Source organism: Equus caballus, chromosome 8 (assembly GCF_041296265.1).
Source record: "Equus caballus isolate H_3958 breed thoroughbred chromosome 8, TB-T2T, whole genome shotgun sequence".
In the NCBI taxonomy this organism is placed as follows: Eukaryota; Metazoa; Chordata; class Mammalia; order Perissodactyla; family Equidae; genus Equus; species Equus caballus.
In genome coordinates, this window is record NC_091691.1 from 29,767,056 (window position 1) to 29,783,096 (window position 16,041).

The window sequence follows — 16,041 nt, forward strand, 5'->3', positions numbered from 1 at the left end:
GCTAGAGTCCTATTAACCAGACTGGCAGGAATCTCTTGACGCCAGGGTTCCAGGTCCGCCTTAGCTGCTGTTGAACAGAGGCAGCCATCTGAAACTTGGAGCAAGGCTACGAGCAACGCGAGGCAGCACTAGGCATGAGATGAGTGCTTCCTGCAGAGACGCAGACGAGCGGTCGGTCGGTTGGGGCAGCCCAGCAGGTCTGCGCATCCAGACCCTCGTCCCATAGGCACTGACAGGAAGGCGATGGTGATGGCGGATCTGGACCAGAACAGGAGCACACTGTGGCGGGCTGCTGTCGTTCCCCCCACGAGCCTGTGTCCCTGGTGCACACGGTGGACCTGCACACCACCCCACAGGACCCCGTAACTCCCCTTCTGCCAGAGCGGATTCTGATGTCAGCAACTAAGAACGTCGGCCAGCACAGAACAAGCAGAGTCCACAGCAAAGAGATTCTACGGAGTTCTCACGGGGAAATCAAGGATGCCGGTGTCCTTCCCTCCTCCACGTAAGCAAAGAATTTCTTCACACCTGCATCACACTGCTCCCCAGAGACAGAAGAACTGCTCACGGCTCAGCCTCCCCGGCCGAGCTGTAGTCTCGCGAGGGCAGAGTTGATTTCATACTCATTCTGTATCCTGAGCCTGCCTCACCGTGTTTATAACTTACTGTCAGATAACAGAAAGTAGACATATTGGTCTCTGTCCCGGGTTCCTGGCACAGAGCTCCTCAAACCCTTGTAAATCCCTAAGTTATAAGAACACTAGAGTGTCTTTTGTTCTAATGAGGCGACTCTGGGTGGGCTCCAGGATGGGGCTGGTCACCGTGATCGGAAGCTTGGAATCTTCAGCCCCTCCTTCTCCAAGGAGGGGAGAGAGGCGGGAAATGGAGCTGATGATTGATCGCACCTACGTGATAAAGCTTCCATAAGCTCTCAATAGTACAGAGTTTAGAGAGATACCATGTTGGTGAACGAGTGGAGGTGCTGGGAGGGTGGCACACCCGAGACAGGGCACGGAAGTTTGTGTCCCTTCCCACAGACCCTGCCCTGCACATCTCTTCCATCTGATGTTCACCTGATTTTTTTTAGCATATCCTTTAATAAACGTAAATGTAAGTAAGTGTTTCCCTGAGTTCTGTGAGCCACTCTAGCAAATTAATCGAACCCAAGGAGGGGGTCATTGGAATCTCCCATCTATAGCTGGTTGGCCAGAAGCACAGGTGACAACCAGGACTTGCAACTGGCGTCTGAAGTGGGGGTGGGAGGGGCAGTCTGTGGACTGAGCTCTTACCCTGCGGGATCTGACGCCATCTCCGGTAGAGAATGCCAGAACTGAGTTCAACTGCAGACACCCAGCTGGTGCCAGAGACGAACTCCTTGTTTGTGGGGGAAAATCCACATGTTCGGTGACCAGTAGAGCCAGAAGTGTGTTGTGTGAGAGTAAAGAAGACTCACAGGGAAGAAACTCACAGATGGGAAGAGCTGGGTTCTTCCCCCACAGAAGGGGCAAGACTGAATTGCTTCCTTTACACTCGTCCTCAAAACATAATTGTTAGATAAACAGATGACAGCCCTTGGTGCCCAGTGCCCACGATATTCCCTGTTGCAGATTAAGTATTAGAACTAGGTGGCTCACGGGGCTGAACTGGAATATTTTATGCTGTATTTAGACAGCAGGGCCTCTCAATTCCTGCAGTCACAGAATCAAGGAACTCCAAATGGAAATATCCACCTGTTGTTTCGATTCCGTTCCATCACGGTGATTCGCAAACGGCACGTCCTGGAGACTACTTCATCTTCCCAGCTCACTACCTCGCATCCTGCCTGCTCCATTTTCACTGCGGTTTCTTTCTCCCTCACCACCTTGAAGCCACAGTCTCTTCATCTCCACCTCTGTTGACAGAGGTCCTCTGGCTGTGGCCCTCTTCACAAAGCAGGCCCTCGGAGTCCCTGCTGAAGCAATCCTGGACCATCCTTGCTGGCTACAGACTTCATCACCTAGCCCACTCCACCATTGGCCTGCAGGAGGCAAAGCATTGCAGGCACAGACCACACTCCGAGGAAGGCGGAGCCCCAGGGCATCTGGAGCCCAAAGGAGCAGTGACTGTCTCCAAGACACATCCTGAACAGTTCGGGGACAGCAAAGCACAGCAAATGCTGTGGGGTCAGCAGACAGACACCTGCCGCCACTGAGCGCATCAGAGTTCAACAAAGTGGAGGCGTTCATGCATTGCTATTCCCTGTGCACGTTTTTGCAAAAAAAAAAAAAAAAAAGTGCACCCCTTCTGGAAAAGAACTTGACAGCAAAAGTCCCACCCATGCCCTCGGGGCCAGTAATTAAACAACTGTGACTCTATCTGAGAAAGTAACTCAAAGCAAAAAGTATGCACAAAGATAACTGTTTCCTTATAATAGTGGAAAACTATAAATTGTGTCATTGGTCATTGTCCAGAAAAAGCTGAAATGGTTAAGCAATGATACAGACATCAAAAATATATTCGTGATACATTTTTGAAACATGAGGAAATGCTTACATAAACATATGAACTCAACAAAGTCAAAAACAAATTATGTATACCATATACCGAGTGAACCCAACTGATTTAATAATTCGCAGAAAAGCAACTAGAATGAAATACACCCAAATGTGAAGCTGTCACCTTCGGGCACTGAGATTATTTATTTTTATCTCTCCCTCATTTCTAAATTAACTTGAAGTCACTTACAAAAAATAAATGCAATTGGAGGGAGGAAGCGGACAGGAAGCAGACAAGAAGAAAGAACAAGCGTACGAAAAAATTAAATAAAGCCGAGGATGAAGCTGATTCACAAGATGCCTATCTTAACTTCCTGCACTTATAAATAGCACACTTGGTGTTGAGAGTCCTGGGACTTAGAGCAAAGACAGACACGTAGACATTCATTTAGGAAATTCATGTGCTCATAGGACAAAGTGTAAACGACTTCTCAGGATAAACACAGCTTTTTTTTCCCCTGGTACTAAGGCCCAAGAAATAGTTCTTAGAAAAGGAACTTAGGACAGGGACTGTGTTTTAATAGATAAAGCTCTTAAAACACCCCTCCACCCCGTCCCCCGTGTTAAGTTTATCTTTGTAGGAACCCTAGTCTTTCCATACACGTGGCTCTCCAGCTGGTCTCTGCCGGACCTCCCCAGCTGCCTGCCGCCCTAAGGGCAGTGTGGGGTGGGTCTTCCACTCATCTCACACGTGAGATGGTTCTAACCCCAGGAGGTCTCTGGGTCGCATTGTGCCACGTGGCGTCCTCTCTAACCTTCTGTGCATCTGCTCCTCTCAAGTGCACAGGAGCACCCATCTGCTTTTGCAGCCAGCCTCTGAGACGAATGTGCCCCTGGGGAGGGCTGGGACGGAGTCCTGGGACAAGATCCTGCAGACTGTGCTGGAGGTTGACATCGTGCCATCTGCCGCCGTCGAGCACGGTGATCCGCCGAGCACAATGCGTCTCTCCATCATGTTGACGAGACTGCTGCAGTGAATGCAAATCTCAGTCCCTAACTTCAGTGAGCGAGAAATGCACCTTCCTTCATTTCCTGTAATGGAACTTCATTTCTATTTGGTTTCCCCATTTCATCCAGTAGCCAAACAACGGCTCTGTTGACAAACACTGCCTCCCCCTAGGCAATAATTCCAGGGATCACATCTAAGTTCTGAAAGATTCAAAGTGGTCACAAGGACCGGAAGGGTTCTTTTCAACTACAGACTTTGCTACTTTCCCAAACAGCATCTGGTCTGCTGTGGTTAGTCCACGCAGATCGCAGCTCCGCCTCCACGGCCTTGCCCTCAAGGCCTCCTGAGGTCCACGTGCTCCCTCAGCCAGGTCTGCATCACCCCTGGATGACCAGGAAAACATCCTGCCATGCCCAGCACCTCTCTGGAGCCCCTGCCTGCTCATGGCACACAAGCACTGCTTCTGCATCTTCCCCTGGTGATCTGGAGCAGGTTCTCTTCATCTCTGAGTCTCCAAATGTATGTAGGGGATCTATCTTCTATCCCCCTAATTCACCATGTGCAGTGAGATGACACAGAGAGTCTCAAAGGCACTCTGGCACCTGCAGCGAAACGCTCCTCCCCTCGCCCCCAGTGAAAAATATTTACCTAGTGGAGAAAGGAGAGAGAGGCCAAGAAAACATATGCCTGTGGACATATGTTCTCCAAATATTTTCTCTTTTGCCAGACCTTCGCTCTTGAAATCAAAAGTCGGGAATCTGGCCGTTCTGTCCTGTGCTTGCTGCTGGAGCCAGAGGCAGTGGCTGTCCTGTTTTACCTGCCCAGAGAACAGAGACCGACTGGGTGACCAGGAACACGGCAGGTGGGAGGAACCGGGATGAGGACGCCGCCAATGTCAGTTTTGATATCAAAATATGTTACTGCCACAATATCCTAAGAGATGGTCAAATACTATTGAACATCAGCGAGCTATTTTGTAACTTGAGCAGCCCCCAACTACCATGTAGCTTTCCCGTCCAAAAACAGAAACAACAAAAATAGTGAACTCTGACTGCCATCTTCTTTACTTAGCGAAGCTGCCCAATGAGTCTCCCATAACTTATTGTTTTTCACCTGAGCAAAATAACTTACTGCCACTAAAAGCTAAAACTCTTTTGACTGCCTGTCTTTCCAAATGCATGTCTGAATCTCCTGTCACTTATACACTTTACTTGAGAGACAGATGGATGTTTGAATCTTCTTTCTACTCTTTCAAATATGTTCTTTACCTTGGCTACCAACGTCCCGTCTGTTATGACAATATGCACCTGAATCTCTTTTTGAACGTGTGTCACCACTTCGTGGGCTTCCTCCCCTATAGATTCTTACACAATTTCTGGAGGTGAGGGGATGTCTCGGGTGATACCTTCGTTTAAAAGGAACTCTTGAAACCAACATTCAAGAACAGAAGTGAAGATGAGCCTGGCTTTGGGTGTCTTGGTGCTGCCTTTATTTCTTCCTACAAGCAGATTTTTTGAAATAAATGACAAAAGTGATGTAAAAATATTTTGAGTCTCTGGTCTCATTTCATGACAAATCCACGCTGGCTTTGTGGGATCATCACTTCCTTCTGTGGCACCTCCACGATATTTTTGCCATACTTCATTCAAGCTTGTTGTCTGGCATCAAACATTATACTCACCAATCCAAATGTTCACAGAAGCCACCACTCTCCTTTTGAAAATAGGAATAATATTTATCTGCCTTCATTTTACATGCTCCTTCCTCATTCTTCACCGTTTCACTAAGGAGCCACCCACGCCTTCAGTTCTAGATGGAATCGAGGCCACGTGAGTCGGCCACTCCCCAGACCCTCAGTGTGAGTGAAGCAGACAGATCATGGGATGCCTGAGTCGCAGGTCAGTGAAGACAACTGCAAAGTCTTCAGCTCCTGGGCCCACGACACAACCACACACAGCTCACAACCTCAGTTCAACGCCTCGACTTCTTTGACAGTCTCGGAATTAAAATCTATATTTTAGTCCCTTTCAATTATCATTCCTGATGGCTGCTGGAAAAATTAATGCTGACAAAATTAAAGAACATTCATTTACTCACTCATATGATAAATGCTGAGTGCCAACCATACACTAGGCTCTGAGCTAAACTCAAACGGACTCAACCTTCAGCAAGTCTGGCCCCATGTATAATTTTTGCCTGACAAACGTTTTTGTTTTTAGTTATCACATATAATCACAAGCAGAATGGACAGTGGCTAACGGTGTGGGCTAAGCACCAGAACTCAGACTCTGCCACTTGTTAGCTGGAAGATCCAGGACAAGCTACCTAACCTCTCTGAGCCTCCATTTCTGCACCCATACAGCGGGGTTAATAACAAAATCTACCCCAGTGGGTTTATCTGCAAATTCACAAAATCATTTTCATACATCACTCAGGGCAGCGCCTGACATGCAATAATTACTCAAAAACTTAGCTGTTGTTACTATTGACACAAGTATTTCCTGCAGCACTTTGAATCACTGGGAAGAAAAAACCCAGCATCAAACCATTTTCCTGTTGGGCAAAGGTTCTTTTGGCAATATCCTACAGTCTTAAGCATACTTAAAAATTTGCTGAGCTCTTGCAATGTCCAAAGTACTATACTAAGTACCACACAGAAGTCACAGATAGACAGAAAAAGGCACAGCTTTTGCCCCTAAAGAACTTCAGATTTAGGAGAGAAGACAGGAAAAAGTTTTAGAATGTTGCCCCCGCAGAGGTTGACAAATGACACCCCAAAATATGTCCATGTCAGGGTCGGCCGGGTGTTGTAGTGGTTGGGTTCACGCACTCCACTTTGGGGGCACTGGGTTCACTGGTTCGGATCCCAGGCCTGGACCTACGCACCACTTATCAAGCCATGCTGTGGGAGGCATCCCATGTATAGAGTGGAGGAAGATGGGCATGGATGTTAGCTCAGGGCCAGTCTTCCTCTGCAAAAACAGAAGGATCAGCAGCAGATGTTAGCTCAGGGCTAATCTTCCAAAAAAAAAAAAAAAAGCCATGTCCAAATCACTGAAACCTTTAAACACCACTTTATTTGGGAACAAAAGGGAGGAGGTCTTCGCAGATGTGATTAAAGTAAGCGGGTGGTGGTCTGCGTTGTTCTTGTGGGCCCTAAATGCAACCGCGTGGATGCTTCTAAGAGAGAGGTGGCAGGACACTGTACACACAGACACACAGGAGAGAAGGTGATGAGAGGGCGGAGCAGAGAGACAGGAAGACACGAGGCTAGAAGATGGCAGTGATGCTGCCGCAAGACAAGGACCATCGGCGGCCTGCAAAGCTGGAAGAGGCAGGACACGATTGATTCTCCTCACGGCCCCCTGCTGACAGCTTGATTTCAGCCCAGCGACCCTGATTTTGGACTTCTGGCCTCCAGAACTGTGCAAGAACAAACCTCGGTTGTTTTAGGCACCAAGTTTGTGGTAATCTGTTAGCGCAGCCCTAAGAAACGCATACACCCTCTGAGTAAAATCCATGCATGTCATCCCTCTGCTCCTCCACATGGCCTGTGAAAGGGTGACCACGGGATTCGGCATCCACCGGGACGATTCTGAGACTGAAAGAGAGTGCTACTTCTAACCACTCGAGGACAACTTGGGTAAACCGAGGCTGATCCAGGTGAAGCAGGACGTGCCAGGGTTACCTCCACACCCTGCCCGACCACTGCCTGTGCCTGTGCGCACTTCCGTCCTCTGCCCTCACACAGGGCCACAGTCTCACTGCTCTCCCCACTGCAGCCACACTGGCCTCCTGTGGTCCTCAGTATTTGTCTGCGCCCTCTGGCTTGTGTACTTCCCCTCCCTGTTAACGCCAACCCATCCGTCAGATGAATAAAGGCCTGCCCAGTGCTCTAAGCCACATGCCGATGTACCCGCATGCCGATATACCCGCCTGCTCTGTCCTGCCAGCACTCACAGTTGAAAGTTGACATTCCTTTGTATAATTAACGTTTTTCTCTATCTGCTCTATAAAGCGCCAGTTCTGTGAAGGCAGTAACCATATCTGTTTGGGTTTTTCTCACTACTGTATTCCTTGTGGCCAGCATGGTATGGGGTACACAGTTGGTGCCCACAAGGTGGTTATTGTTATAAAGTAGCAAAGGGAAGGGAGTGAAGGAAACTAGAAGAGGAAAAGAAGACGGGGTCGCTGAACATGGAACCGTGGAGGTTTGAGCTGACAGCTTAAAACCATGGAGCTATGGTTTGTGGCACTTTACAATCTAGAAGAATGACTGGCAGGACTCTTCCCTGGTCTGAGGACACTTCACTACCTTCCTAACCCTGTGTCCTCAGAACACTCGCAAATAGTTCCTGCAGAGTCCCACGTTCACTGAAAGCCTTCCATACTAAATTAATAGATGGATGGATGGATGGATGGATATGTGGGTAGATGGACAGACGAACAGACGGACCAATGGATGGATGGATGGATGGATGGATGGATACATGGGGAGAGGAATACATGGATGGGTAAATACACGGATGGATGGATGGATGAACAGATGGATGGATACATGGATGGAGGGATGGATGGATGGATACATGGATGGACGAATACATGGGTAGATGGATACATGGACGGATGAATACATGGATGGATGGATACATGGATGGACGAATATGTGGGTGGATGGATGGATGAACAGATGGACGGATGCATGGATGGATGGATGGGTGGATAAATGGGTGAATGGATGGATGGATAAATAAATTAGAAATATAGGGTAATATAAGTTTCTGCAACAAGGTATATTTGGAGTTCTTGTTTCATTTTCCATTTTTTCTTGGCCTTCAGAACGGAACTAAGTTAAACAGATCTTCATACTTGGAATTCTACTTTTCTATGCATTCAAATATTTTTTAATAAAATAATACTTATTATTTAACTCTTTAATTCAGAAGAAAATGAAACTTAACAGTCTCCCCATTCCCTAGGCTTTTAATTTGACAGCATTTAAATGTAAGGAATAAAGCCTCTCTGTCTCTGTCTCTCTTTCTGTCTGTCTGTCTGTCTCTGTCTCTCTTTCACCCACACACACACTCCCTCTTGGATATTTCTTCCTCCCCTGAAAGCCTGGACAAGGTGTCACTGTCAACCAAAGCTCCTCGCAGACCAGGGCTGGGGGATGACATTTCCTAAATAAGAGGTAATGCTCTGCCCGCAGGACGCCTCATTCCTGACCCAGGAGGGAAGCACTCTGCAGGAGGATGTCCTGAGACAGCCCTGCTGGAGACGCTCGCTGCTTTCAGCTGGACGCAGGCCGAGTGCCTGGCCAGCACAGCCCTGAGACAGCGACCACATCGCTACAGCAGCTCCTCTCCCAGGATCCCAGGTCTCTCAGTCTTTGCTTTTCACCGTCATTTGCAAGAGAACACAACTCTGGAGGAGACAGTGAGGTCCTGACCAGCAGCCTCCACGTGGCAACCTTCTTGATTTTGTATTTAAAAATTGCCTGGCTCTCTGCCCATCTCCAGTCTCCTTGTTAATTTGTCTCCTCAGCCCCTTCCATACTCCTTCCATACTCCACCCCTCCCACGAAGTGAATAGCAATGTATTAAAACACACCTGCAACTATGATCTACATCAAGTTTCCAGCGAAGACCAGACCCTGAACACAAGCTCTCTGGCCACTTGCTATAAGGCCATTCTCCAGGAAAGGTTGACAACGGTGCTGGTAAAACTATTTGTTTCACAGTATCATTCCCAGATCACAAGGAGTAGAAGTACAAGCAATGAAGTTTTATTTTTATTTGTTTTTCGAAAGATCTATACGAGGGTGGGTTTGCTCTGTGACCAATCGCTTCCTGCTCATGAAACTTAAACATACATAAGGTTCAAGGACATGAGCCTGGCATTCAAATGTGCAATTTTGTTCACTCAAGGATTCACATTTGGAAAGAACTAAGGCAAAACAGTAGAAACAATAATATCCTGAAGCAGATATTTCCTAGTTGGTAATAATGTCCACTTTTCCATCAGCCCCAGACAAATTAGGCACTTTGGATTTTGTGTGTGTGTGTGTTTGCACATGTTTGCTTCCAATTAAAATCCTTTTAAATATGGTCCATATTGGGCTTTAAGCTGGTTTAGAACTTCCAGGCAGTCAGAGAATCTTAGAGGGGAAAGTGATTTGAACACATTGGAAAGAGAACTGAACCATCCCTGCATTTAGAAATCAGGTCTGCAGCGTGAAATTTTCCACAACTTGATGGAATTAGGGGTGTTAAACTGTTTCTTGTTCTTGGTGCATCGTAAATAATCCGTGAATCGCCTGCCTGGGCCCCACATTGTGCTGACTGCTCTACGAAATCTTGACACACAATTGATTCACTTTTGAACAGTTTGGCTGAGTTACGTCTCTAAATTCAACAAGCAAAATATGTCACATGCTGGCTTATAGCATCATTTCACAAGCTGATGTTTGGCCATCTAGAAAAGAGACCGCCACATCAGAGAGTTCCTCATTTTAAGGACGTTTTCAGTCTTTCCACTTGAAAAAATTCAAAAGTATGAGGTGAAACACAGTTCTCTTCAACGCTGCTCAGTCTAAAGAAATCAGCAACAGAACTATGTACATAACAGAAGAAAGACAACAGTTAGGTCATATTTATAAAGCTATTCTGTTCCTTTCTTAATAAAACCTTGTTATTGCAGCATAAAAACAGAGAAGCCTATTCCTATCATAAAACCGAGTGACAACCAATAAAAAGCATGCCTTGTAGCGATCTGCAAGTCTGCCTGGCTGCTGTTGCTGTGGATTTGGGTTTTTTTAACCTCACGTCTGCCTGGGTTGGATTCATTGAATTCATCAACCTCTTCTTGGGTTTCTTGTGCACATTGTAAATCCCAGAGCCTCTGGTCGTCAGAATTGTTCTAATTCATAATTAGGGGACGTGAGCCCATTAGGACCCCACTTGAAAAGATGGCGGTGGGAGGGGTGACAGGATCCTCTTCCTCAATCATCCAGCACAAAACCCCAGCAAGTGAACTGTCTTATTCTATTACCAGATCCCAAGCCACGTAACCTCAGTGAAGAGCTCAGAGAACAGAAAATTCCTATAATTAAAAGGCTCTGTGCATGACAATTGGCTTTGAAGTTTCTGAAAGAGATCTCATCTTGAAAAATCCTCTCAAAAAAAAATCCATTTACAAAGACTTTTAGACACATTGGAGACCACTAAGAATCTCCGCTTTCCTCCTGATATATTTCTATGCAGGAAAGAGGCGCAAGGGGAGAACCACACACAAATAAAGAGTCCCGATCAATAACGAAAAAGAATTGCTGGTACTTTCTACCATCTGCTGTGTGAATGCAACAATTTCTCTTCCAGGAATTAGTGTCCTGAGCTTCCAAACCTGCTGTTCCAGTGACAGACAGCAATGGTGACAAAAAGGAAAGGAAGCAATGGGGACTTCCTGCCCTTACTCACAGCTTCAAGTCAGGGGCCTGCTGCCATAACTCAGGTGGCAAGTCAGGGTTTAAACTCCGGGTTCAACCTGCGTGGATGCTGTTGCAGGCAAGAGCCACAGAGCGCAAGAGGGGAGACCCCGGCAGGAAATCTCTAAATGGGCTGTGTTAGAGAAACTCGGGGCCGCTTCTTCCCAGCGACCCCCATGCCATATGGTGGGCAGCCTACAATCCTCCCATACAGAGGAGTGCTCCGGAATTATCTCCCAACAGGTCAGTGCCAGCAGGAAAAGTCCAGACGAAATTCCAGGACCCTTCCAGGTCATTTCAGTCCCCCTCCGCTGACATCTAGCTCAGCGCTCCCAGTGCCCAGCTCTCCTTTCGGGGGTCTCCACAGCCCCCTCCCCTAACTGGAAACGCTGTTGGGCTATTTTCCCTCCTGTCCCTTTGGAGTCTCACCTAGCGCCTCCCACCCCGGTCCTCCTGGGAGGCCCCTGCTGCAAAGAGGCAGCTGAGGACCTTGGCTGCCGGACGCGCGCGCGTGCACACGCGCACACACACACGCACTCCACACACCCACGCCCTCCCTCCCAGCCACCCCCAGCCACGCACACACTCCCACACACTCACTGCCAGCAAAGTTAGTCCCGGGGCCGGAGGTGGCGGCGGCGTCCCCTCACCTTTGGAGAACAGGGCGGCCAGGCTGATGAGCACAGGGGACCAGTGGTGCCACAGCGTCCCCATCTCAGACGAGCACATCCTGGAGACCGGAGCGCAGATCCTCTGCTCCCCGGCGCCGTCTGGGCGAAGAAGACACGGCCGCCAGGCCCCTGGCTGGCCGGAGCGCGGCTGGATGGCGACGGAACGCGCGGCTAGGGGCGCGAGCAGCCGCTGGGCCCTGCGCCCTCCTCCCGCCAGTCCATGGCCCGGCCGAGAGGCGACGGCCACGCGCCGCTCTGGAGTTGCCCTCCGGAGTCCAACGCGCGCGCAGGCAAACCCCACCTCTCTGTCACCCCCACCAGAATATTTTTATTTTAATCCACGCGGATTTGTTCCTTTCCTGTTGACCCGAGGGAGGACTGGCCCCCAGGTGGCCCAAAAAGGGCGCGTCCGGGAGCGCGCGGGCGCGGTGGGCGCCGGGTGGGCTAGCGGGCGCGGGCGGCGGGGCGGCTGGGCTGTTGCTCCCGGGGCGCGGGCGGAGGCGGCGCGGAGGCCCCAGGCCGGGTGGCCCGGCGCACGGAGCGGCGCGGGGCGCCCGGGCGCACCGCCCCCATCCCGGCCGCGCCCCGGGGCTGGCGCGCGCCGGCGCCCGAAGTTTGGCTGGTGCAGCCGCTCCCCGCGCCGCCGCCTGGCCCGGCTCGGCTCGCGGGGCCCTAGGCGCGCCGAGCGCACAGGCGGCTGCGGAGCCGCGGGGCTGCCCCCGGCGCCGGGGGGAGGCGGGCCAGCTGCGCGCGGAGGAGGACCCGCGGGCTCGGGGACCCGGCCGCCCGCCGCAGCTGCCGCCTGCCCGTGCGCGCGGTGGCCCAGCTCCGCCGAGGCAGCATCCGGCACGGAGGCGAGCGCCACAGTGCCCGGCGCGGGTTTGGGGTTTTGCCGTAAAATTTTGTCTTTTTTTAAAAAGCCCCACCCTTTCGGAGTGACAGCTGTGAGCCCCAATCCGCAAAGTAAACCCCACCTCCCCCTGGTCGGCCCCGCACCCACCCTCCCGGTCACCCCTCCCTGCCTGTGCGAATGGAGGGGGCCGCTGGGAGGCCGGTAAACACCCGGCCAGCTCCGAGGAGCCTGAGGCGGCTGCCCGCTCGCCCAACAGGTGTCCACACGGCCGTTGGCCTCCCTTTCTCTGCAGACCTCAAGCGAAGGACAAAGTCTTCCAGCCTGGAGGGTTTGCAAAGCTCTCCGGCTGCCGGTGAACACTGAGATGGCTGCAGAGGGGTCCCTCAGCCCGCGATGGGCATCCCCCCGCAATCTCTGAGCAGTAGGGCCTCTGACGCGCCGTCTGAGACCCATGCTGCCTCCCCCAGCCCCGACCCTGCAATGACTACCAAGTCAGAGATCCTAAAAGAATTCCATCTCGATTCCCACCTGGCCCCCCTGGAACTGGGAATGGGTCCCTTAAGGGCCAATGTTGCCTCCAGAAGACAAAATACACGGTTTTTCATTTATACCTTTCTGAATCTCTAATGAAGACATCGCGAAACCAAGATCGCCCTGTGATTTTAGCTGGAGGACTCCTCTGCTCCATGTGAGCCTTTGAACTAACCAGATGAAAACTCAGAGGAGGGAGAGCCTTCTGAATATTTAAAGAATATTGTGAATGAACAACAACCAAATCAAATGTGAATTTACCTCAGTGGGTAAAATGGGTGATTATCATCTGGCCAAGGGAGCAACAGCTGTTTTATCCTATATGTTCGTGGTTGCAAAAAATGGACCACGGCTTTAAGAGTTTTTACATTTCAAAGTTTCAAGGAAGGTCGGAAAAGCGAGTGCTGTCTTCCAAAAGATCGTCTTTCTGGGTTTCACGCTCTTTGAGATGTGTGCTCCTCCTTTATTCTATATTTACTTGTATGAATGTCTGCCTGTCTTTCTGTTTTTCTTTTATTTCTTAAACTTCTGCCTTTTCTCTTTGGCTCTCCTCTAAAATTCTAAGAAGCTAATGCAGCAAAGAACCTAAGAGGTTGCACATTTCAGTGCTTCTGAGACTTGAGAAGCATCCACATGGCTCGGGAAGCTTGTTAAAACCCAGAGGGCTGAGCCTGCCCCAGAGTCCCTGAGTCATCAGGCCCGGGTGGGACTCAGGAGTCTGCATTCCTAACAAGTTCCAGGGGATGCTGATGCTGCTTGTCCTAGGACCGCTGGTCCATTTCGCCATCACTTCATCTCAGTGGTGAGGAAACTGAGGTTTGGCCCCTCGCACACCTTTGCCTGGCCTCCTAGTAGCAGAGCCAGTGTCTGCGCTGAATGCCAACTGCACGTTGCCAGAGTCAGTTTTAGTGTGAAACCGAGTCTACTTTTAAAACATCTCTCCAATTTATTGACTAGGAATTAATGGTCCCTGTTCTTTATTAAAAACAATCATTTTGTATTTTCTGAATCAAATTAAGATTTTTTTTTTCCAGAATTACAGTCATCAGATATCTTTTGGGTTGTGTGTAGAGGGGAGCAGATCGTGGAAAAAGATTTCTCTATCTACCTCCTTAGGATAAAGAGTGGCTGGCAGGTCCCAGCTGCTGCCCAGACTGTTGAACTCTTTCCTGATTGCGCACAGTTGCCCAGACAAAGTTTTTTCTAGTCTTTGGTGTGGAAGCGTTTTTGGGAAGGTGATCAGTGGCTAAAATAAGATGTAAGAATGGCGTCTCACTCTGTCCTCCAGTATGCTGTTCTCGCTAATACATCTAATCTTCTTTGGGTAATTAGCACAGGTAATCATGAGGGAAGCAGAATGGCAGAAATGCATGGAGAAGCGTGCTGGGCCGGCCAGCTCCCTCGCTGCGTCCCGTGCCTCTGGGACCACGTCCCATCCGAAGCACCTGCCTTGTCTCTCTCCAGTTAATTGTAAGAAATCTGCTTTCCTCCAAGAATCTGTGTTTCATCTGCAGGGCCATAAATCAATCTGTAAGCCTGATTTTGTCGGTAATTAAATAGTACTAATTGTTTGTACTGTGTGGATTAGGCCTTTCCACAGGCAGTTTGGGTTCCTGTCTTTCAATCAAACAGAACGTTCCACACAGCAGTTTCCAGAGACACCAACTTCGTCCTGTGGAAGGGAGCCTGCTGGAATGCAGGTGCAGCAGGGAATTATCCCGCTGGTGGTCTGGAAGATGCTTGTAGGGACCACAAAGACGGGCACTATTTACAACGGAAACCTCTCCTCCAGCCCTTCTGATTATGTCAAGGCGAAAGGTTCAGCCTGAGCTGTTCTGGAACAAGCTTTTCACAATTGCAAATGCCCTTGCTTTTAAAACAGAGGGAACATCTTTGCCCAGAGTGACCATGTCTAGCTAGAATGTATTAACGTTGGCTGATTTTTCTTCGATCATTAGTATTTTTGCTTTCTCACCATCCCTTCACTTTAATGATGTTTCCTTTGAGATTAAGTTATGGAAGTTTCTGAAGAATGGGTTGATTTGAAGGAGAACATTACATCGCTCCTGATAGAGCCACACGCATCATCTTCCCTCCGTGACAAATCTCGTGAAGATGTGAGAAGTGCCTGGAGTTTGGGGAACACTGAAATGTGAGCTCCCGGATCCATCCGTCCCGCGGGTGCAGAGGACTCTTTTCGAAACTCCTTTTCTTCTCAATTTCCCAAAATTTGTGGAATGGGCAGGAAATAGAAAGGCCAGACCCCACGACTTGTCTCCTGCAAGAGTCTGGACAGTATTCTGACATGCAGTACACTTCGCCATCAGGGACAGTTCACGCCCTTCCTGGTGAGGCCGGGCGATCATCCCTCGAGAGAGAACTCCTCAGACTCCGTGAGGTTCCTTTGAGGATGGCAGCACGACTGTTCACCAATGTTCCCTCCTTCCTGGCACATGGACAACTATACCTCTCAATGCTAAATGTGAGCAGAAGTGTTGAGGGTCACTTCCTAGGTGAGGCCGGAAAAGCCCACCTGCAATTCTCCGCTCTGCGCCTCCCTCTGCCGGGGGCCTTGAGGAGCTCACGGGTTTGAGATGATGCAGCTGCTACAAGGAGGTGGCGCCCCCGTCTGCCAGCCCCGCAGGCGTGTGCAGGGCCACGGCCCCTCCAATCCACTTGAGACATCCAGCAGGAGAAATGAATTATTCTCGTGTTGTCACTGCAGTTTCCGGTTCTTCTGGTTACCATGCTAAAATCTGACTGTTCTACTCTCCTCCGTCGGTCCTTTCTTACTCCCTCACCTCCTCCCAGGCCTCCACAAGCACAAGTTAAAACCCAAGCCTGTTAGAGCTCTCCCACACAACCCACGGCATCTCCAGGGGCTCCTAGGGGAGCCTAGAGCAATAGCCCCTCCTGCAATGGTCAATAGTGTGATGCTCCGTTTGCCTCCGTGTGCTGATTTACGGATCAATACGGAAAGTTCAACCAGCCTTAAAGAGTCTTCTTTGAAGTTATAAGCC

General features: G+C 49.7%; 1 protein-coding gene across 2 annotated transcripts in view; it reads right to left on the reverse strand.

The window, feature by feature from the left end:
- TMEM132D (transmembrane protein 132D) overlaps positions 1-12,133 on the reverse strand; it is a 596,559-nt gene extending 584,426 nt beyond the window's left edge. The window contains exon 1 of one of the 2 annotated variants that reach the window (XM_070275109.1): positions 11,617-12,133. In XM_070275109.1, coding sequence (XP_070131210.1) covers positions 11,617-11,695 — 79 coding nt within the window. In that variant the 5' untranslated portion in view covers positions 11,696-12,133. 2 annotated transcript variants of the gene reach the window in all.
- Positions 12,134-16,041: the final 3,908 nt, after the last annotated feature.